Here is a 24,500-nt window from a genome sequence, read left to right as displayed (position 1 = left end):
GCTAAAATGGCAGCTGCAATCTTAAACAAACAGAGGGAGCTTCTAGGGCTGTTTACTCAGGTATAGTAAAGCTGTTTGCAAAATAAATATAGCGTTCTCTATTGGCAGTTAAGGGTTTAACTGAACAACCATAACCCTGCAAAAAGTGCTGGAATTTGGCTAAATCATGATCCAGATTGGATCTTTAATATTCATATTTGAGGCTTCCTTGTTTTTGGTGCCCATGTATTTTTGAAATATGAACATTCAAGGTATAAGGCAATCAAGGTATTTTCTAATGAAGACTTCTTCTTCCATCCCTTCCAGCTGGCCCTGTAATGCTGCTGTGGTTTTGCCTTCCTGACAATGCCCCAGAGTCCTGTGTCAAGCGAGGAGGAGAGGAGGAGCATCTCTGGATACCCTGGGGAAGAATCAGACTCAGACAGTTCCAGAGAGGACCCTGTCCCTGGAGGGAAAAACAATCCCACCTCTGCCACCAGCAATATCCCTAAGCCTATTTCATTATCTTCAGTAGCTGCAAGAAGAATAAAAGAAAGATCCATGTCGGTTCCGGATGACTCCAATTTCAGCATGATGGTCTTCCGTATTGGAATTCCTGACCTGCACCAAACAGTAAGCATGCCATAATCCATTAGGTTTATTTTGTTTATAGCTATGTATTCAATATAGTAAACCAAACAGTTAGATATATTTGGCAACTAATGTGTGTGTGTGTCTATCCATGTGATTGGCGACTCCTTTCACATGTGACTGTACTACAATTACCAACACCAGCCAACTGTGCCTGGGATACCTGGAGTTGTACTTAAACAAACAGCTTTGGTAGCTGCAACTTGGAAAGCAACATTTTATATTATTAATGAACCCCCACAAAACCAAGTTTGTTGCTCACCCCATTACAACTATATACAGCCCAGCATGGTACCATATTAACTCAATCATAAACCATCTGCGTCTCCAATGAGTGAGATGTCAGTAACAGTGTTTCCGAGGGATTTATCAATAGAGTACGCAGAAGTACCGAGGTCCTGCTTGGGGCCACTTATAACTTTAAGTCTGCCAAAGAAATCAATTTGTGCTGGCCATTTTTTCTTTTTCGAAATAAGCCACTGAGTACGGATTTAATGACATTATCTCTCCAAGACCCAATTAATATCAATGGGTCACTAAAATCATACATATATCCTTGTAACCACAGCAATTATTTTTATACACCTTGAATATGGTGCGCTGTTTGGTTCATTTGCTGCTTATCCAGTGATGTTCCTAATGGCAAACATGCACCATGCATAAACTGTTTTTATTATGTTCCCAGCTGGGACCAAGAATGTGAATGCACACAGAGAGAACTTTATAAAACCCTTTATAAATTATATAGACATCCTATTGTTTATATTTCTTATTAGACCACCTGGATCAGACACTTTGTTGGTCTTTCATGTTCTGAAACCAGGTTCTGAAGCCTCTCCATCTCTCTTATTACATGCTTGAAACAGAACGATACTTGCGTCGGATAGCCAATAACATTTCCCTTTAGTTCCCACTCTCTTCTTTCTCAATTTCCCAGCCTTATATTATTGTGCTGTCCCTGGGGTGGTCATTACCACGTTATGATAAATGTCTAACTCAGCACAAACAAAATCAAATAAACACTTTTCCCTTTGGCCTGCCCCTTCCCCCCTCTCTGTGAGTCAAGCTCTCATTAAAGCCGGCTGTTTACTGTACATGAAGGACTTTGGGGAGTCTACGGAAAAGACGTTTATGGAGTGACGTTTGAATGCATTTCATTTCTGCTGCAGAGGAGCCGGGAAAAGGCACATTTTGTTTAATCAGCAGATCATTTTAGCTGATCTTTAAACCATCTTGTGCACAGTATAGGAAATAATTTAATGCTATAGAGGGACTGCTAAAAATCTAATTTAGCAGCGTGTTCTTGAATGCAACATTCTTCTATAATTTAGGAACTGTCCTTAAAATAGCTCCTTCTACAAACAAGTTCATAGCCAAGTCCTGGGAATCCTTCAGTGCACCAGCTGTTAAAGAACTACAAGTCTTAGCAACACCCACAGCAAAAAAGCTGGCCATGCATGTACCAATACATTTCATATCATTTTTGGTATCTGTTTGTCTCCTAGATGAGGAAGTTTGGAAAAGTCATTAACTGATGCATTATGTTGGCCAGAGTGCTGGCAGATGAAGAGCTACTCTTCACTTCCTCTGGTTCCTATACTTTGGACTGTCAACTTGAGCAAACAGAACAACTGATACCGTAAATGGCCATACTATGTATGGTCCCTCATACAGTATGCTTCCGATGAGATAAAACCATCATAACGTTTAGGTGAAGGTGATTTGCAATGGTTTTAAAGAATAAGTAAAGTTTTTTTCTATTAATAAAATTACTCTAAACATCTTCCCAGAATTGCCTACCTTTGTTCCTCTGTTCTTTCTGACCTGGTTCCTCAGTTACAAGCTACCATTACACCCTCTACCTGCTTTGGCAATGCTAAATGTATTTGGTCCTGCCAATAAAGCTCATTTGATTTGATTTGAACTGCTCGATTCCTCTCCTTCCTTGTTCAGAGTGAAGCCCCGCCCCCACTTCTTGTTCAGGTCTTTCATCAAGAAAAACAACCCTGCTGATGCACAGACTGCCTTCTGCAGCCTCCAGGCATGCGCAGAAGGCTCTCCACTTCGACTACAGGTAGTCGATGTAATGAGAGACCTGAACAGGAAGTGGGGGCGGAGATTCACTCTGAACAAGGAAGGAGAGGAATCGAGCAGCTTGTAACTGAGGAACCAGGTCAGAAAGAACAGAGGGACAAAGGAAGGCAATTCTGGGAAGCTGTTTAGAGTAATTTTATTTATAGAAAAAAAAAAAGGTTTACTTATTCTTTAAATGACGTTGGCCAACCATTTTGGAGACGTGTGTGAGATTTGATACTAGCAAACAAATACGATAGGACTACCTTTAAAACATAAGTATACATAGATTATTTTTCCATTAAAGACGGGTTCACTAAATTACTTTTTAACTGGTATTCTGGAGTTTCTTTTATCCGCCTGTATTTGCCACAGACTGGCTTAATATGAGCACTCATCTACAGCATTCACAGAACTGCTAGATAGCAAAACTCTTCCATGAGCACTGATGTCAACTCTATAGTCAGTATCTTGGGCACTTAGAATTAGCTTGGACCAGGGTACAATCTGAGGCTGGTCTTTTAAGAGTCACGGCTATGGATCAGAGAAAGCATAGAATAAAATAAATAAACCCAATGTAATCTTTACAAAACTGTATTCATCTATACTTGAGAGTATCTTGAAGAAGGTTCATGAAGATGGGTGAACCTTAGAGCTTGGCTTTGGTTTAACAGAACGCTTAAGGGCAGATTTATCAAAATGAGCTTAGAGATTAATACATATACACTCACCCACATTCTATTCATTCCTATGGCATTTTTAGAAGCGTATTTATCAATGGGTAAGAGTTAGAACTCACAATTTGATCAATAACGCTTCTAAAACCCATAGGAATGAATAGATTATGGGTGAGAGTTTATGTATTTAGCTCTAAACTCACATTTTGATACAATAACTTGTATAAACACTATATAACTTTTTTAAAATTTCTTTCAAATTAAAAGTAAGATTTTAATTTGTTTAGTATAGAGTCAAATCTTTTTGTGGAGGATTCAGCATTTGTCTAAATCCCAAAATTATGGCGAATACCTGTTTTGTACAGACCTTTGACTATCACTGATCTGAAAGAGCAATATAAGGAATATTTTCCCCACCAAGTGGAGGTACTGAGATGAGACCAGACTGACAGACAATTCTTTGGAAGAAAAAATGTCATTATTAATGTAATAACCAGGCACATATGACTATGGCAGCATATTACCACAAAACCCTAATAAAGCCTCACAAAGGAAATAGCTATCAGTGTACAAACCTATAGAACAATACCATGTTATAGACATGATCATGGCCTCCATATTAGTTTCTCTCCTCCTATGTCTTTGTGCAAGGAGTAAACTTCCATATTCACAATCTCCTGTTGCTAAATGCACAGGAAAATCTATGAATTTCCCCAGGTGGGGCTATTTCATGTGCAATAGAAGACATGCTGTGGATACTGACCTTTAAATAAGTAAGACCCATAGATTAAATGCTGTACTTTTAGACCCTAAAGAGGGAAAAAAAAGAAAAAATGTGTTCCTTGGCATATAAGTATTGAACAAATGGAGCCATTAACAGAAGCTCAGAATTAACCACACAGCTGAGTCTAAATAAAATGAGTTGGAAGTAAATGTGATTCCCCCAGGTACATTAGCTGCCAGTGCCTAAGCTTCCTGCTTCAGTTAATGAGCTTTGTACCTTTATGCAAGTTCTCAGCCCCCCCACCGCTTGTACCTTCTGCTACAGACCTGCAGTAGTCTAGTCAGGCAGACCCACCTTTGACCATAACCTTCAGACCCATAATCAGACCAATATTTCTACCCTCATTGCTTCCTCACCGCAGAGGATTTGGCCTCTATTTAAACTCCAACTGGTCGTTGCTATAACCTAAAAGTGACGATACTCAGGATACAGGACTAGACTGAAATATTTTGATAAAGGGAAAGGCACCCATTCAACTTCCAAATGAGGTGCCTAGAGGATGAGCACAAAGTTGTTGAATCTTCCCAATATTGACCACTTTATGCATATGTCACGAATACCCTTCCTGATGCAGGACTTCTTCAGGAACTCTACCCCTATTGTGTATTTATATTGTGTCCTAACTCTGTTTTAATAAACAATGTATCTGTCTTTGGCAATGGGTTTTACACTTCTTTGGTTCAAGCTCCCTTTATATCAGGCATTCAGTAATAATAGCCATTCAATCATAGTTCTGTGAATATCTTGAATAGCAAAAAAGTCTACCCCAAAGGAGAGTTAATAGGCATTTTTATCAACCTAGAAACAAATTGCCTTCAGGCTAAGACCTCCCCCGGCTTCTGCTCCAAGCCACCCTAGGGGGGTCAGCTCTGCATTTTAGAAACTGATCTTTGGGATCTGTTTTAGGAAAGCGCAGGGATCACTTGGGAGCAGTTGTTTTTCTTATATCCATCAGTAGGTTGAACATACCTAATTTGTGGAATTTTTTTTCTCCTTTTTATGGGGTCCTAAACCTTTTGAATTGCTAGTCCCCCTGCCCAAACTTATACAGTCTGAAAAGGAGTTTGAATGTTCAATATAGTCATACAAACTATTCTCTGGCAAATGCATTTCCGCGTGAAGGCTAAAACATGTTCTTGTGAAGGCTAAATCAGTAGAAAGAAGATTCAATATATTTTTTAAATAAACAAATAATCCAACCCACCCACTATGTTAAACCTTTCCCAATACATGATCATTTTTGTCAGACAGAGACCTCACCCTTACTTTTAGCTACCTGGATTCATTGCCTAGAGGCCATAGCAGAGTTTAGCTGGGTCCTTATATTCGGTAAGGCTAGTAGAAGGGGGTAGTAGTAGAAGTGCCTGCTTATGGTGAATAAAGGGCAAGCTGGATCCAATACAAAGACCAGAAGTCAGGATAGATGATAAGCAGACATAAAGTAAAAAAATAGTCAGAAATAAGGGCAAGTATCATGTCACCTTTGGCAGTGGCCTGCCATCAGTTTTGTATGGCTTTCATCATTATATGCATTTATTTACATTGATTTAACAATAAAAAGATGGCCATACATTATATGGGCTCTCCTACAGTATCCTTCTGTATACCGCAGCCAGTTGGCTGTATATTGTGCAGAACTGCCCAGTGTATAGCTACCTTTATGCTGCCTCTGTGGTGCACCTTTCCCATTCATTTGCAAGATGAGGCCCAGTTAGTTACGCTACAGGTGCTAACAGTCTAAACTTCTACCAGTAGGTTGATTTCTTATGAAATAGCAAAAAAAACTAAAAGCTGTAGGATCAAGATACCTAGCTTTCCCACTGTGGAACTGCTTTTTCACAAAGAACTCAAATCTATAAGTCAGTATTAATAATTAATTCCAGTTTCTTTGTACATATGATACTTTAGGCAAAAAAAATAATCCACAAATGATATCATTCCATTTTCACAATGGTGCACCACATATTCACACCTTTGGGAAGTCATCTTTACCCTGCGCTGAGGTCTCGTATCCTTTCATGCTATTCTGTGGATCACTATGGGGCAAAGTGCATGGTGCTTCGTACCTTAGAGAAACAGAATAAAACATTTAGATATCAGCCAGCAGCACTGAAGAGAAGTGTAACAAAGAAATTCAGTATAAATGGGATTTTAAAAAAGCATCGATCATTTGTGGGCAGAAGGCTGCACATTCATGAAATACTGTAATTTAAAGATAAACATATTTATGAAAATCAGTTTTATGCTGCTCAATGACTGATAAATGTTGGATATCATTAATGTAAATGATGAAACATCTAACAACTGTTGCACAGTATACTGTATATGTCCTTTGTAGTTTTATCTATGTCGTACAGTCAGTGCTGGAGCTATAGAGTGGAAAGGGGCTGCCATTACGGGAAAGCCGAGCAGGGAAATAATAAGGCCTGTTAGCCCATAGCTTGCAATTTCCTGAGGAAGGCACGAAAGCTGGCCATACATGGGCAGTATATGTGCTGCTGAGGTGGCTCATTATGACTCGGCAGCTTATTCGCCAGTGTTTGGCCAAATGTCATCCACATTTCTGCTGGCAAGATAGGAAAGCCCTTCAGAACCACATTGGCTCCTTGATATGGTAGTGCCTTGAAGGGTCTGCATAAGCCGGTATAAGTTATGGGCAGGGTGCCAAACTATCGGGCCAGCCCAATTTTGCCCAGCACATGGGTACTATACCTGGAACAAATTTTTATGTGTATATCCAGCTGTTACTTGTCCCTTCTGCAAGCCAACTGTTTGTTTGAAGCCTACATTTTCTCTGTTCTCTTTTGCCGTCATTGTTTCTAGTTTAAGAATTGCCATGCCATTCCATCAATTGTGTCCCCCTGTCCAACCAAGGTTGAGCCCAGGGCTTTCACGCCGATACCCACACCGCCCAGTGATTACATATACTTGTTTTTTGCACAGGATAATGCTTTCGTTGCTATTAATTCCCAGGCATGTACAAACTTTAATGGAGGGCTGTTGATAGCCTGTGGCCCTGGAACTCAGCAAGAGCACTTCTTTTCTTTTTTTTCTTTAAATACCTACAATTAATTGACCCTCTCTATTACTCTTGTCTTTTCCCTTTGCATTGATCCTTTTCCTTGAAACGCGTCTCTTGTTTCAAGAACTGTCTTCCATCTCAAGCGCTTTTCACGTACTGCAGAATATCAATTAACAAGATCTGCTCAGAATGTAGTGCCGTCTCATGAAAAGACTCATTTTCTTGATAACTACTCCCATCTCTCCTTCTTAACTCACTTTCCCTCTAACGCAGGCTCCCCCATACATTTACATTAACTCCTGCTGCCTAAGTGTACCCTACAACAAAAACAACCAGCATGTACTATATAAATACTCTTCCTGTAGCCTGTTATTCTAGTTTTAATCTCAATGGAATAATTTGAACTTAATTTCCTGTATATTTACCTACAACATCAATCAATGCTTCTCCAAATAACTTCATTTAAAAGCATTCAATCATATGGAATGAACAGTAAATGATTTTAAACGTTTCTGTTAAACCATATAGAGTGTTTAAGAGCATCAATACCTCCCAGTCTTTAAATGGATATCCTGGGGGAATATCTTATTACATTTTTCTAGGGCACCTAAATGTAGGCTTATAGGGATTGGGAAGAATATGGCACTTCTGAAGCTCCTTTGGATAATGGTCATGGGAAAAAAAGCAATAAGTGGTAAATAAGCTAATAAATACCAAGTGTGCTGAGGTTGCATATGTTAAATAATGGTCACAGCTTTTTCAGGTGCATGTCCCTTGTTAATAACAGAATAGCACAGAAGCTCAAAATTGGATTCCACTTGTTACTGATTAAATATATTTTGTTTGTATGAGAAAAATCCCAGTTTATGCCGGTACAGTGCATTAATATGCCTCCATTAAACACAGACCTCCTTTAAACACATTGAGAGACTTTGGTTTCACCATGGAAACTGTTGCTACTAAGCTCAAGCTGTCATCTCCTTGGAAACCTCAACGCACAAAATTCACATGCAGGTATCTTTTCCGGTTTCCAAAAACAAATGGCTTTTGCAAAGTAAAAAAAATATTTTCTGGAATGTAAAGAGATATGGAAAGAATAGATAAATACAACGTGTTAATGAAGGTAAATGCATAGAATGAGTAATACAACCAACAGAAACTGTAGGTGCTTTCACTTGATACTCAATGTGCAATCAAAAGCAACATTAGACTCAGAATCCTACTGGTTATGGTAAATCAATGGTTCATGTGTAACTCCATACCCTCACAGACCAATGCTTTTACATAAAATGCTTTAGAAGACCCACAGATCAATACCTAGGATGTAGTTGGAAGCTTCCACATATGTGGAAAAAAGTAGTTGAGGAATGGAATTGTTTTGGCCCCATGCACAGCTACAGGGTTTCATATTCACTCAACCACATCAGAATAACCACCTGATCTTGGTTGGTAGGGGCATTTTAAATAAAAGCTTAAATACCAGACTGGGTGCCCCCTTTGGACCAAATTGCCATTATTCCTCCTTAATAAAAAATGGACCAGTCCCAAGTGCTTGACTGGGGAATATGCAATCTCCATCTTTTTGCATCTCTAGTTCTTGTATGGGCTTGGGCAACATTTATCTGTAATATAGAAATTCTAGTAAGTTCTAATGTTCTGCACCCACCTGAACAAGGACAAACAAAGAATACTTGGAAAATGAAAGAGATGAATGTAGCAGCGTGCTCCCCGCCAAGCACCACCAGCTGATCATTTTTATAGAGAAGGAGCTTCAATCGGGAGAAGAAGGTTATAATTTTGGTTCACTGGGGGGTGCCTAGAAAACTGGAGTCCCTTTAGTGCTTTAAGCTTTTGTTGTCCTAGAGTCCAAGACTCCTCTCCAACATGCCCTTTAATCTCCAAATATCCGACATCTGCTGGCTTCTTCTTTCTCTGATAGAGTTTCATTCATTCCTGTAACCTTTTCCCTGTCTTGTCAACAAGATTTTTGACATCAGATACATTTCAGGCATCTAAAACATTCTGCTTTATGACCCTTAACGTTTGTATTGTCAGTCATGTTACAGGTTTCTATTATATATCTCCACCACAGGTTTGCATGGCACAGAAGACACCAGCTTTTAAGTTTAAGAAACTAATCTTCTAGCATATCTCTTTTTTACAGAAATGCCTTCGATTCAATCCAGATGCCACAATCTGGGTTGCAAAGCAGCAGATACTGTGCACATTGAATGAGAGCCTGAAGGATGTGCTGAACTATGGTCTCTTCCAACCAGCGACCAACGGGAGAGATGCTAAGTTTCTGGATGAGGAGCGACTCCTTCGGGAATACCCCCAATCTTTTGAGAAAGGGGTTCCTTATTTGGAGGTTTGTCATTGATTGATTTGTTAAATGTCTTAGAAGGGGTAAAAATTGACTTTGCGGGGCTTCATTATTTCATGAGATTGCAGGTCATGTCTACAGTATAGCCATTTAGTTGTTACTGAATTATAAATCGTAGCTAAAGGGCTACCATCATACCCTATTGTCATTATCTGGTCTTACAATGTTGCAATCTATACAGACTATGTTCCAACCTATACAGACTTCTCCATTGGGTCCCAACCATATATACAGTATATAATCGCTATTTGCACCCAATAACAACGTTTCACTGTGGGCTATTTGGACATCCTAGTGGACCAACATGAAGGATTTTGAACCTATAACAGAAAAGCTGAAGACAAGGGCAGCAACTCCCCATCACTTGTAACATACATACATTTGTGATAACTGGCTATGTATAGAAACAGAAAACTTAGAACTAGTGATGAGCGAATCTGTCCTGTTTCGCTTCGGCAAAAAATTTGCGAATCTTTCAAAAGATTCGCGAAACGGCGGAAAATTCGCGAAACAGCGAAAATGTTGCACGTCAAAAAAAAATTGTCACCCGCGGCTATTCTTTCGTCGCGCAGCTATTCTTTTGTCGTCCGCGGCTATTCTTTCGTCACGCGGCTATTATTTTGTCGCCCGAGGCTATTATTTTCTCTCATGGCTATTATTTCGTCGCCCGCGGCTATTATTTTGTCACCCGCGGCTATTATTTTGTCGCCTGCGGCAATTATTTTGTCGCCCGCGGGCAACAATTCTCGGACGTGCGGCGAATTTTTCTGCAACAAATTTTTTCATCCGTTTCGCGAAACAATCTGCCAATGGCGAAACGCGGAAATTCACCGCGAATCCATGCCTGCCGAAACATTTCACCCATCACTACTTAGAACTAGAAATATTTTTTAAAAAGGCAAATTTGCAGATGATAACAATTCTTTAATTGCCTAAGTAAAGAAAGGGAAGTGGAATATAAACCCTTCCTGTATGTAGGCTACATTTTTCCTTTATGAGCTGACTCGCTATTTCTGCTGGATAACTCATCCTTCATATGGAACGCTGCTAATTTCCATTCCTTTTTAACTTTATTAAGCAATGAATTAGGTGCTCAGTAAATATCTCCTAATGCTGTGAGATTCCCTATGCATGAGCTGACTAGCTAATGGAAACTCAAGTGCCGTGAGTTTTCATAATGTTTAGGCTGATGTCTCTCATGCTTGTATTTAGTGGGTTACAGTTTATAGGTTTCCATAACTGAACTGTGGGCTGTTTATGTGAATGGCAGGCTTGACTTATGATTGCCCGTGTTTTTGGGCCTGGCCAATCATAAATATGCCCCTAATTATTGTATGGAGAGCAGTGCAGGTGCCCAGGGGATTAATGGAGCAACACACAGACCTTTCAAAAGGGTATATTTACTGTATATATATATATATATATATATATATATATATATATATATTTGTATATTTATATTTTATATGCCTTTTAAAAGGAGAAGGATTTGCAAAAGGAGGTGGGTTGTTGACATGGTGGCCTGTGAATGGCTACCAGGGTTGGACTGGGGGGGTGCAGGGCCTGCTGGGGCTGCCGTCCCCAGGGCCCCACACCCTCCAAGGTGCCCCCCGCTGACCGCACCCCCCCAGGGGCCCCCGACCCCTAACCTTCTGCAGGGGAGCCCACCACCCATGCTCCCCTGAGCACGCATAAGTGAAATGCGTCAGGGGAGGATATCGGCGGCCAGGGGAAGCAGCAACAGGCATTGGGTCTGGGCCGCCGGGGCCCACTGGGTTTTTTTCCTGGTCCGACCCTGATGGCTGCATTGCATGTCAGTCAGGGGGGGTTCTGTTTGGGTTTAGATCTCTTAAAAGCTTTATACTGTGAAGTCAGACATTGTTGCCAGTTTTAATCTGGGAAGTCAGACAGGCTATATTTTCCAAATGATAATGTCCCTTTAATGGATAACTATGGATGATTTCTGGAGAGTTTCTGGAGCATTATTGGTGGAAACTAACACAACCCCCCTGCATGGGGGAGGGAGAGGTCTCACCATTCTCTCTTTTCTCTATCGTATAACAAAAAAAGATTAAAATCTACATAGATATTTGTTGAATATGAATACTTTGCTGCCAGTTCTGACGCCTTTTATGTATTCTGCCTTCATTCAGTTCCGCTATAAGACAAGAGTTTACAAACAGACCAACCTCGATGAGAAGCAGCTGGCCAAGCTCCACACCAAGGTGAGATGCTATTGGTAGAATAACAGTTTACTGTGGACCCTATTGATGCAAAAAAAAACAAAAAAAAAAACAAATCTGAAACTCTAAACATCTGTTTTGCTGTGTTTACAGGTTTTGCAAGTAAAGGTATAGGGTCGGTTACCCAGAATGCTTGGACCTGGGGTTTTCTGGATAGGAGATCATTCTGTAATTTGAATCACCATTAGAATTAATAATGCTTAGTTACCATCAACTCCAAGCTACTGTTTTATTATTATAAAGGGAAAGCATTAACAAAAAATAGAATTATTTCTTTTAAAGGGGAGATGTCCTTTCTATAATTAGGAGTTTTCTGGATATCAGGTTTCCAAATGAGTGATCCCATACCTGTAAAAATATTTTGTGTCAGTATTGTATTGTAAATCTCAACCGTTCCCGATAAGCAACTGATTCAAATACATGTTATACAACTAAATCTATTCTTACCATTAGACGCAGAAGTCATAATCTGTAGCAAGGTCAGCTCTTCTTTATGTCTTTGTGAAAAAGTCCTTCAGCTCTCACTCTCTCTCTATATATATATTTATACATATTTATATGTACATACTTAAAAGCACATAGATACATGTTTTTTACTACAGCTTATTCCATTGCAGATTAGTATTTGAGAAATGTATTTATGAAATTCCCCATGAAAGTAGGATGATTGATAATATGGCTCTGTATAACAGTGGTTCCCAAACTGGCATAAACACCATTTAGGTTGAGGTTTGGTTTGCTTTTCTACATACACTCCATTGCCCAACTAAAGGGCAGCTATGGTAAAATTTGATAGATATGTTTTGAGACTGAGGCTGATTGGCAGTAATACTGTATTTTTGTAACGTTCCTATGAGCTGAGTGTGACCAAAGGTTGGACCTCCCAGGGGTATCTGAGATGAAGAAGATAGAAAACTACTGTTGTATATCATAAGACTGTTGGGTTTGAGTTAATACTCAAATACTCAAATCAAATATATAATATTTGATACTTTAGGACATAACTCAGTTGTGCTTGAAACTAGAGTTCTGAAGTAAGTAAAAATGTAAAGGTAAGACCCAAAATAACCACTACCTTGACTGTAACTTATGACAGGCCTTTCTTACAAAAGTTGGCAAATGCAGTATGGGGGCAGCCACCCCTGCCATAGGCCACAAATAGAAATGGGCCAGGGGAGCCAGGCTGAAGGCCAGCTATGATAATATTTCTGGTTAATGCTTATTTACTGTTCTAGATATTCCTGGAAGACCAGGAAGGCCAGTTAGGTGAGACTTGGGGTGGATTTCTTGGAACTGTAGCAGGATGATCGACACAATACTGTTTATATCTGTTTCTGACTTAGTTCTGAGGTATGGCTAGCTGCTGACTAGACATTACATGTGTGTTTTTGAGTGCAGGTTCCTCTGTTTTTCCCTTGGACTTGCTGCCAACAGCCCTTTAGTCTCTGCTCCTCATCTAAAGAAACATCAGCTCAGCTGTTTTCATGACTGTTCCCTGCCACGTGGCAAGTGCAATTATGCGCACAATTCTTGGGAAGAATAACCCCCTGGCTTTATTCTCAAATTGAGTAGTGTAATAATAATAATTCTGTAATTAGGAAGTGTGTATTAAGGTCATAAGTTTCATTAGAGCTGATAAACCCAGATGAAATGATTCTCTGCATCAGAATTTGCACACATACACCCTGCGCTGCAGCGCCCTTTGGTTAATGACTTTTATTAAGTGCAAAAGAAATTAGAACTCATTTGTCCATTTTTCACCAGCGCCAGTCAGGACTTTACAGTAGTTATAGGAGTTGGCAAATATTACTGTTATATACATGTTTACTTTGGTTCAGTGGGAAGAATTTCAACCCAAATAGGCAGAATGCAATGTTTTATCTTTGCTATGTAAAAGGAAATCACTTTGGCTTATGTTTCATGTTAGGAAATGTTATGTTAGGAACTGCTGATCTCCAAGAGTCCCCTTTTGGCCTTTACTGAATAATTCCAGCTCATAGCAGGGCACCTGAAAAAGCTTGTAATCCATTTATTCCTAGTTTTCTATCAGCCTTGTCACTTTCAAGACACAAAGATCAGCATAAGTTTTGGGTTGGTTGGTTATGTTATAGGACTGTGACAAAGAGGGGCTGAGGTTTCTTTCTCTGCCCCCACTATGAGCCAGGACAAGTCACATTATGGTCATGTTCCACCTACACTTTATAAAAAAGAGACTTGTTAGTCCTCTCTCTCTTCTCTTGATTGTCGGCAGTTCTCCTTAGCCCAATGTAGAATAAGAAGTGGCTGAAATCCTCAGAGAGTTGGAGGCAAGAAATTTACCAAGGCAGAGAATTAAATAAATGTGACTGAGGCAGAAACCTGACAACTGGGAAACACTTGGGCACAGTAGAATTATCATTTTGCTCAATAGACTTGATCTTCAGGGTGTGAAGAATGTAGGGGAGGAGGCGCACTTTAATTGTGGCCCTGACAATACGTGCCGCATACTGAGAGCAGAAGCAGCTGTTCCCTACAAACAGAGCTGCTTGGAAGTTATTCTGTAAAATCCTCCGATAGATGGGTCTGAATTAATATCTTATAGATATAGATACCTCCAACCCCCAAATGGGGCTGAATGGCCATAGCTCTTTTTTATTTACATTTTAGCATGTTTAGTCTTACAATAAACAAAATATTAGCAGCAACCAACTACAGGAATGCATAAGGCTATGTACATAATAGGAGTTAAGGTCCACGTAGATTTTGGACCACTCTACAGTAAATTATAGTGAAGCTCACCACCCTATTAGTGAATTACTAAGGGTCAAAATGGGCCTGGGTCGTTGGTATGGTTCCCAGTATACAGCCGGCAATCAGGCTTAACTGCAAGATGGGTTACCGCATTATTTGCAATGTAGCTGCTACAGTACTGGTCTGCTTTGCTTTTAAGACTATTCATTATAATACCAGCAAACTAAATTATTGTTAAATGTACTTTTCTGTCCATATATCAGTTGTTTAAGTGCAATATTGCTTAGGGTCATTTTGAGTGCTTTAGTAGTCAATGTTTTTATTAGCCCAGAAATTGCCATCTGTGGCCTGCTTTGTTTATCACATGAAACCAGATATGTCTGCATGGTACATGAGCACTAAGGGGCACATTTACTAATCCACGAACAGTCCGAATGCATCTGAATACGTTTTTTTTCGTAATGATCGGTATTTTTGCGACATTTTTGTATTTTCCGCGACTTTTACGTTGGCGTTGCAACTTTTTCGTATAATTTTTCACGACTTTTTAGTTGCCGTCGTGAAAAAATCGTATTGTTGCGCCGAGTACAAAAGTTTCGGATTCATTCAAGCTTCAGTATTTTGACTTTCCTTGGCCCAGGTTGGCCAAGTCGGAAAGGTTTTTCTGCCATTTACGATCGTTCAATACGATTAAGTCGCGACGGCGACTAAATAGTCACGCAACATACGATAAAGTTGCGACGGTGAAGAAAAAGTCGCGGAAAATTCGAAAATGTTGCGACGGCAACGAAAAAGTCGCGAAATTTTCATTTCCAATCCGAATTTTTGCCATTCGGGATTCGAATTCGTGCTTTGGTAAATCTGCCCCTAAGAGTAAGCAAAGGGAAATACATAGAAAATTCAATAAATGTAAAATGTAAATGATTTTCAATAGTGATCTAAGATTCTCAAAGAGCTCTGCCTGACTCTGTAATACTCATTCTTGGCTTCTTCTCTTAGGCTGGTTTGAAGAAGTTCGTGGAGTATGTGCAGCATGGTTCTGCTGAGAAAGTGGCCCGCTTGCTGGACAAAGGCCTAGATCCCAACTATCATGATTCAGAAACTGGAGGTAACTGGAAACAAGGAAGCTCTTGGGTAGAGGACAGCAGTTCATATTCTTTATATTAAATGTTAAACCAATGCACAACCACTGGCTTATTATTGCATAGAGAAGCATGTACTTGACATACTAGAAATAGAACAGTAGTAGTAAAATACTGGTACCTCTACTAATGGAAACACTGGATTCCTGATATAATGTAAAATTAAACAGGGGTTCAGCAATTAACATCCTGTCAGTTGGTGGGAATGTCATGTATTTAAGCCGCTACCTTCAAGCTGGGCGGGAAGAAAACTGCAGTTTGAAGGTCACATCGTGCAAGTGTGTCACTTTCCAAGGGGGTCGTGGTGACCCCTATCAGCTCTACAGTATTCTTTTTAAAGGTTACATTTATGGCTGCAGTCTTTTCTGTGTTTTACAGGGTCTCAGGAGACATCTATCTCTTGTGCTAATAGTCAAAAAAAAATTGCTCTTTGTTAGAACTAAAGACTGACCATGGAATACACAAAAGAGAAAGTCCTTGTCTTTGAAGCTCTGAAGAACACAAAAGGAGTCATTTATAAAAATAGAGGGGAAAAGTGCAAGAGCACTAAGGGGTGCAATAACATGCTCCTTAGTGCTCATTCAAGTAGCGCTTAATCTCCCGCTCTGGTTTCACTCTGCAGCTCATGCCAAATAAAAAATCCACTGCTAGTTGCAGACCGAAATCTTAGTAGCAGGCATAATGAAAAGGGACTACTTCCTCTACCAACCCTATATGTGCATCTCTAGAATGTTAAGGGATGGTTTCAGGGACTTTTTACCTCCCCCCAACTTCCTCTCATGGATACAACTCAGCCAAATGCAGCCTATGCTGAATTCAATGGAAACTAAGCGCAGACCTAAGGCAATCCAGGACCAGAGGAAGACATTGTACAAAATACCACCATTTTTTGCACACTGCCTTTCTTTGTTGCGAATGACCCCTAAAGAAGACACACAACCTATACAACCTAGAACTAACGTTATATCAGGGTTCCAGTACTACCATTGGTTTAATGATGTCAGCTTCCCTTCTGCCATGACTTTTGTGGTATCGTTTTTATTACTACATTACACTGTTCACATTGCATATTATTGATTCTACCATTTAAAGTTTTATTCTTGATTCAATAAATGTACTTTTTAGCTGTAATATTGGTGTGTAGGCGACCATGTCAGTGAATTGTGCCTGAGTCTGAGCTTTCAGAAGGAGCCAGCGCTACACATTAGAACTGCTTTCAGCTAACCTATTGTTTCTCCTACTCCCATGTAACTGGAGGAGTCCCAAGCCAGACTTGGATTTCTTTCTATTGAGCTGCTATCTTGCTCTGTTCCCATTGTTCCCATTGGCTGCTCGGAGGGGGGGGAATCAGTCCAACTTGCAGCTCAGCAGTAAAGTGTGACTGAAGTTTATCAGAGCACAAGTCACATGGTTGTGGCACCCTGGGAAATGAAGAATATGGCTAGCCCCATGTGAAATTTTTAAATTAAATATAAAAAATCTGTTTGCTCTTTTAAAAAAAAAAGGGGATTTCAGTGATTCTCGACCGATTTTAACAGATTCGTTTTATAAAAACACACGTTTTCCCGAGATAAAATCCCTTTCAGAAACAGGTACAAAAAGAAAATAAATGCAACATGTTTGTTTTAAATAAAATTTGTTAACTGAAACTGAGAAATACATTGGGGAGTTAGAGCTTTCTAGAGAGCAACAGCCGGAGGATGTCAAGTTGCGTTTTCCTATTTTGAAGGTTCATTGCATCCTTATCAGGTTTATATAAATTCATGAGGCGCTCTTCCAGGAACTCACGATTCATTTACTATATCACCAGTACAGAACCAAATGGATCAATAAAAAGTTATGTCGCTGGTGACGGCTGAACAATAGATTAGCAGGGTCACTGTTACACTTACCCACCACCGGGCAGGTCAATAGAATAATAACGTCATCACCAATCAATGGGGCTACTGTATAACCATCGGGCCAACAGAATTGTATCAAGTCACGGGCAAGCTGGCAAGTCAGAATATTGTATTGAGCAGCAATTCACGAGATGGAAGGTTTGTACTCTGTTAGCCTATATCCAACGTATAGAAGAGATCAATACTTCTCTATGTGCACAAGATAGTGGCTTGGAAAAGAAACTAAAAATTGAAACTGACACCCAAATAGAAAAGATCAACTTCAACTAATATATCAGAGGTTACTGTAATTCAATAAATGAATAAAACATAAGAAAATACATAAGAATGTTACATAGAGCCCCCTCAACAAATCAAGTCAATTATTCACCCCTGCCAGGTCTTCTTTCACTTTCTCCCTTCAACCTCCATCTGCCACCCCCACGGCTGTGCCTGGGGTGCCACTGACCTCTAGGACTGGTCTACAAGGATAGCAGGAAAACTCCTGGTGGGTCCAGGTGTCAGTGGGCCCTCCTGCTCCTGGCCATTTGGCCTGCTTTATGGTCATTCCCTATTTCTAAATGAAAACAAAGAAGAGAAATAGATGTAAGGATAGATGCTAGCATGTAAATAAAAGAGACTAGGAGAATAAAGAGGTTGGGTGAGGAAAAGAGGAAAAATAGTATGGAGAGTGGGCCTATGGTCTAAGGTTTTCTGGTGGGCCCCTGGGGTCCCAGTCCGACTCTGAATAGGGTTAACATCTTTTAGAGTAGAAGAGCACAATAACACTCTTCCCCCCATCATGCCTGAGGACAGTTAATGTAGGTGGAATGGTAGCAAAACAGCCCAAGTCTTCCATGTAGTAGCACAAATGGTTTGGTATTTAAATCTTCTGATTTCAGTTTAGGAGAAAATGTAATTTTATATCCCCATACAAACTGGCTAAAACATATACACGCATTTTAAGTGGCATACCAATAACAGTTGCTGATATATGGCACAGCTTTGACACTGCTGCCCATGGCTTCTCATTAACTGGCGCTGTTTCTTGCTCCTTAGAGACCCCATTGACACTGGCTTCGCAGCTTGAGGGAACTGTGGATGTCATTAGGATGCTGTGCCTGGGAGGTGCCCACATCGACTTTCGATCTCGGGATGGCATGACGGCTTTGCACAAGTCTGTTTGCGCCCGCAACTACAATGCCCTAATGGTATGGTATTTATTCCTGCTAATGAACTTTCTGCTTGAGGCTTGGGCCCAGAACATATTTCTAGTGCCAAACAAAGGAGTTTCATTGGGGGATTGCTTTGTTGTCCAACACTGTGGCAATGCAACCCTCATGCCATATATATATGTGTGTAATACATAGGCATAAATTTAAATCAACCAGGGCCTTAAGGTGGCCAAACATGGGACAATAAAAGCTGCCGACTCAGTTACTCCAGATCAAATAAGAAGATTATTATTCTGTATAAGGAGCTCTGACCACTATCTGGTTAATTTACTGTCATATATCTGTTGTATCATATAAAGGTACATACTCTACACCAGGGGTCCCCAACCTTTCTTACTCGTGAGCCACAGCCAAATGTAAAAAGACTTGGAGAGCAACACAAGCACCATAAAAGTTCATGGAGGAGCCAAATAAGGGCTGTGATTGGCTATTAGGGGCCTCTATGCACACTATCATCTTACAGGGGGCTTTATTTGGTAGGAAATCTTGTTTTTATTCAACCAAAACTTGCCCCCAAGTCAGGAATTCAAAAATAACTACCTGGTTTGGGGGCACTGAGAGCAACATCCAAGGGGTTTATATATCCCCAACCTGTGGAACCCAGAAGGGTATGTACTTAGAAGAAATGATTCATCTGCTAATTTAGCAACTGGCATAAGTGCAAGAGTTCTAAAGGGTACAATATTGTTCCTGCTGACTACTTGTGCCTGTAGGATTCTCTGAGCTCTGCACATTGTGCTGGATTTTAGAAAGGCAGAACAAAACGCTCATGGACACAAGGGAGTTTATTTGCCTATTTCACTGTTGTCTTGTAGTTTATCCTTTGAATGAATACATTTGGCAGCATCTGTATTAGGCCAGGTAAGTGTCCTGGCACAGGTTGGTCCAACCTCCTCTCCATGGTGTTTGGTCCACTTGGAATTATGGGCAACCTCCCAGATTGCCCTTATAAAACTTCACTCCTAGTTGCAACTGACACGATATAATAGTATGGCCAACAACAGGCAGTCACTTACAGGGAATTCCTCCCATACATGGGCAAGTCTGGCCCATTGCCTTGTATAATGTTGGGGTTGGTAAGATTAGGCTATAAATAGTGATGAGCGAATCTGTTCTCTTTTGCTTTGCTGAAAAATTAGCGAAGCCAATTGGCTTCTTCAGTCCAGAACTGAAGAAGCTACTTGGAAGAGTGATGAAAGGTTTTTAAGAAAACCAGTTGTTTTAGACTTTCTTCTACCAGATACTGTGCATCAGAACTGATTAATGATTAGCCTAGTAACATCAGCTTCTATAACAAACACCCCTAATTTACTACTTCATTTGCAATAAGCCCTAAACTCAACTGCAGCCCTGAGCACACTGAGCATGTGCAGTGCCACTGACATTCAAAGTATGGCCTAACTGTATCAGCCCGGATCATTACTTTTATAGGGCTACTGAGCCTCTGAGCTGGTACAGAAAGTACAGTGTAAAAATACAGCATTTCTAGAAATATTTATTTTAGTATTTAGTTCTGCTTTAAATTTCATCTGATTGCTTGGGTCAGTAAGAGAAAGTAATATTAGCATTAGAATGAACTCTTATTTAATGCTTATTATAAGCAATAAAATATAATTATAATATTTGTTTATAATATTTGCTTAATATTTGTACTCTGTCCAGTGTCCTATTTCCTTTAGCATTGCCATAAATGCCATGTTGCTAGGGTGAATAAGCCTAACAACCATCAGGTAAAATCTCAAATGAACAAAAAAAAAGAAAGTGAATCATTGAAATGTTGTCAGGCAACATCAGTCAAAGAATAAGTGGAAGCATAGAACCAAAGGGGCTGGCAGTCAGGCAGGTGGCAGCCAGTGTTTTAATGATGTTTACAATTTTACAAAGGGCTAAAAAACATACAGCTAAACTGAATGTTGTATTCTGTAAAGTTCCACTTTAATAAATAGGAAATGGCTGATTTATACAGTTTTTTTTTATTTAAAAAAAAAAAAAAAAAAAGCTAATAGTAAGCCTACAACCTCCAGATGTAGTAAGGGTACAATTCCCAGCATCCCCCCATAATGTAAATACAGTATTCAAGTTGCCCTTGTCTGTTGTAAATTGCCTGGAATAAAGTGGGCTGTATGAGAATCGGCATGAATGGGTATCATTGATCAAGCTCCAAGCTACGGATTGTTTCTGTTGTGACAGTCGCTTTACCCCAAGAGAAAGCCGTGGGCTGTACATTGCTGGGCGGCTGGGGTACGCGGTATCCTTTATCCACTCACCCTACTGGTATCAGTGATTGATTTTACCTACAAACTGATATAAGCAGCAGTGATTATGGTTTAATGCCATCTGTCACCATCACTGTCACCTCCAGTGATTTATGCATCAATAAGAGCTTTCTGGCCCAGGTGAAAGTACATCTGCCTGTCAGACATGTACCAGCCTGTTATGTGCAATAAGCGTGCAACACAGTTTGTCTTACTGGAAACCCCTTCTTATTACAGAATCTAATATAAAATGTGTAAAGCAAATCTACTTTTTCCATTTTAGCGACCATTTGTAAATAGGCCCCATTATGTGCCCTTCCAGCAGGGAAAGAATAACTGGCTTCTCCTCACTTCATTGGCACAAGTGGTTTGGCCAGCAAAATTTTAGACAAATGCTCTTGCCAATGGACGCAATGAGCATTTTAACAGGAGCTCAATGAATAGGGCTTGTGCCAAACACACAGTACTATTTGCCCATTTTTTTTTTTAATTACAGGAATTGTAAAACCTCAAAACAAAAACGGAAAATGCATTAGAGTGTGCTCTTCTGAGTATTTTTGCCATTTAAATGTATTTATTGCTGTTTCACGATATTAGCAGTTTGTAAGATGCCAATAAGCTAAATTTGAAGCTCCTCCTTATCTTAGAATTTATCTTAGCTTAGAATTTGTTTATACAGGTATAGGACCCATTATCCAGAATGCTCAGGGCCAAGGGTATTCCGGATAAAGGGGTCTTTCTGTAATTTGGATCTCCATACCTTAAGTCTACTAAAAAATCAATAAACCATTATTAAACCCAATAGGACTGTTTTGCATCCAATGGATTATTTATATCTTAGTTGGGATCAGTTAAAAGGTACGGTTTTATAACTACAGAGAAAAAGGAAATCAGTTTTAAAATTCTGAATTATTTGATTAAAATGGAGTCTATGGGAGACGGGCTTTCTGTAATTCGGAGCTTTCTGGATAATGGGTTTCCGGCTAAGGGATCCCATACCTGTACAGAGCTTATGATTTCCCTTTAAAGAAAGTACCCTATTAAGAGAGGGTAGAGTAGGGGAGCTGGTGGCGAGCAGTTACGCCACTGCCTCCAAGGCAAGTCATTCAGATGTGCAAGTTAGGGCGCTGCAGAGGAATTTTTATCTAGAGCAAGGTGCAGATCGCAGCTAGACTGGGAGGTAAAAGTGCTGCCTGAATGAACACTAAAGGGTGCTTTCTTGTGCCCCTTGCTCTGTACTTCTTCCCTCATTCTGGTGTAAATGACCCCTCATTTTAGGATAAAAATGCAGAATTGTCGAATTTCCCCATTTACGTTTTAGCTTAAAAAATCAGCCCAAATGTATAATTCTACTAAACACAATCATTTTCCTTTTGGTTATCAACACTCAGTGAAAGTCAGTGGATTAAATGCAGACGGCTGTGTAATGTCACATTAAGATGTTGGAATGGCAATGTTATCCTCTGGTACTTGAGTAAAAGGAGTGTGTTCCATTCTTAATTCCCTCTGTGCTGCAAAAATCCACTGTCATTAAAGTCTTTCGTCTGCAGACGGTCGGCAATGAGCGGCTCAACCTCACATTTTTTACAGATGAGCAGTGCCGTGCCGAATCCAAACACCAAGCATTGGACGGGCAAAACAGTAAAGCCATTTGTAATAAAAGTATAAATATTTTTGGGCACTGGGAGTTGAAGTGAGTAGGCTGCTCATTTAGGAACTTTGAGTCGCAGTGGATTTCTGTCTTAGGGTCCTTGGTTCTATTCCAGCCTGGGCCCTATCACCATGGAGTGTTTATATTACCTAGGGATGCACCGAACCCACTTTTTTGGGTTCGGCCGAACCTACGAACCCACCCAGCAGGATTCGGCTGAATTTTTTCACTGTCCATTTAACCCTTTCCGAATTCGGATTTGGTTCGGGCAGGACCACATCCTTAAAAAAACACTGGGATTCGGTGCATCCCTTATATTACCCTTGTGTCTAAGTAGGTATCCTCCCAGTACTCCAATTTCCTCCCATACTCCATAAACATACAGGCAGCATAAATGGCTCCTGATAAAAACTGACCCAGAATATTTTAGGGACCTTAGATTGTAAGCTCCACCTGGGCAGGAATTGACATAACATGTTGGTGCTTTATATATATATATATATAATGTCTTTGCTACATTACTTGCAGCAAAACCATCAGTGTTCTGGGCTTCAGTTAGCCAATTAGGAGACCAGAGGCAAAGGGCCAATGTTCTCTTTGTCATCCTAAAAGAGGATAAATGTGAATGGCTTATGCATCCCTTCATACTCAGTTCACTTACACTGATGGCTTGTTAGTAGCTATAAGCACCAAAGTGACTGCGTATATAATACATCTGAAATATATAAGTTAATAAGCAGCCTACTTAGCTAGGTGGATTTATGTGCTGCCTACCTACAACCTCTGGCCTCAACGGACACGGCGAAAAGTAAAAAAAATGCAATTTGATTTTATGGCATTTTGCCACTTGCCCATGCTTTAATAAAAAGCCCACTGGATAATAAACTTGCCCACCCTTGAGGCACCCTATTCCAGCTGGAAGGATTTTCTGAGGATCCGGAAAGGTTACACCAGGATTCATCCGAGTGCGGAACACTTGTAACATCTCCCATCTCTGTTTATTAGATTAAAAGTCAATTTGCAAAGATATTTTGCTTATTTCCCTCCCATTGACTTCAATCTGCTTGTGTTTGTTTTGCTTTGAAGTGGCAGATGTTCTGATCGCTGCTTTATTTCTCATTATGCCTGACTGCCTCCCCTTTCTGGGATAAGAAGTGACCCCTCAGTATTAGCACCCCTGCAGAGATCATATCCTCGGCACAATGGATAAAGCTAGTGCTATTCAGATATTCTGCCAGCATTTCCATTCGTTATTATCAGCCTTGTGGGTAGGGGAGATCTATACACAACTAATGCAGGTTTAAGCAAAGCCCTCCATGTCTGGCACAGCAGGGATGCTGTTTTAAAGGAGAGGGGGGTCTAGGATTTGGGAGCCAAGTCCTGTTGTGTTGCACAGTATCTGTATATGAAGGCATGGAACCCCTATCTTTACATATAGCCAATTCCCATGCCCCTGTGCCCTTCAAGGCTTCTCTTATCAAATATAGTGTATTTAGCAGACAGGTAAACAGATTTGCCATCTCTAGTGCAGGTTATTGTAACCCACTTGGCATGTTTTGGGCATAAAATGGTGTATTTAGGGGTAAAATGTGTTGGTGCCCAATTAGTTGTTGCCACAGTACAGCTCCCAGCATTCACCTAAAAGCGACTGAGGGGTGCTGGGAGTTTGGGTATAAAACATCAGTCTGATCCTGGAATGCAGCTTAACAACAACTATATGAGTGAAAGAGGTTAATTGCCAGAGGGGGGTAGTAGTTGCCGTGGCAACATTTTAGGGATATGATACCCTCCTCTT

General features: G+C 40.2%; 1 protein-coding gene across 1 annotated transcript in view; it reads left to right on the top strand.

The window, feature by feature from the left end:
- The first annotated feature begins 309 nt into the window (after positions 1-309).
- The window catches only part of shank1 (SH3 and multiple ankyrin repeat domains 1), a 125,687-nt gene continuing 101,496 nt past the window's right edge, over positions 310-24,500 (top strand). Inside the window, exons 1-5 of the mRNA XM_031906165.1 lie at positions 310-612; positions 9,351-9,554; positions 11,723-11,794; positions 15,542-15,650; positions 18,624-18,775. Of these exons, the coding sequence (XP_031762025.1) occupies positions 346-612; positions 9,351-9,554; positions 11,723-11,794; positions 15,542-15,650; positions 18,624-18,775 (804 nt within the window). The 5' untranslated portion in view covers positions 310-345. The remainder of the gene's footprint in view (positions 613-9,350; positions 9,555-11,722; positions 11,795-15,541; positions 15,651-18,623; positions 18,776-24,500) is intronic.

The sequence above is a fragment of the Xenopus tropicalis genome, chromosome 7 (genome assembly GCF_000004195.4).
Source record: "Xenopus tropicalis strain Nigerian chromosome 7, UCB_Xtro_10.0, whole genome shotgun sequence".
NCBI lineage: Eukaryota > Metazoa > Chordata > Amphibia > Anura > Pipidae > Xenopus > Xenopus tropicalis.
Note: the sequence above shows the minus strand (reverse complement) of the source record. Positions and strands in the feature narration are given on the sequence as shown.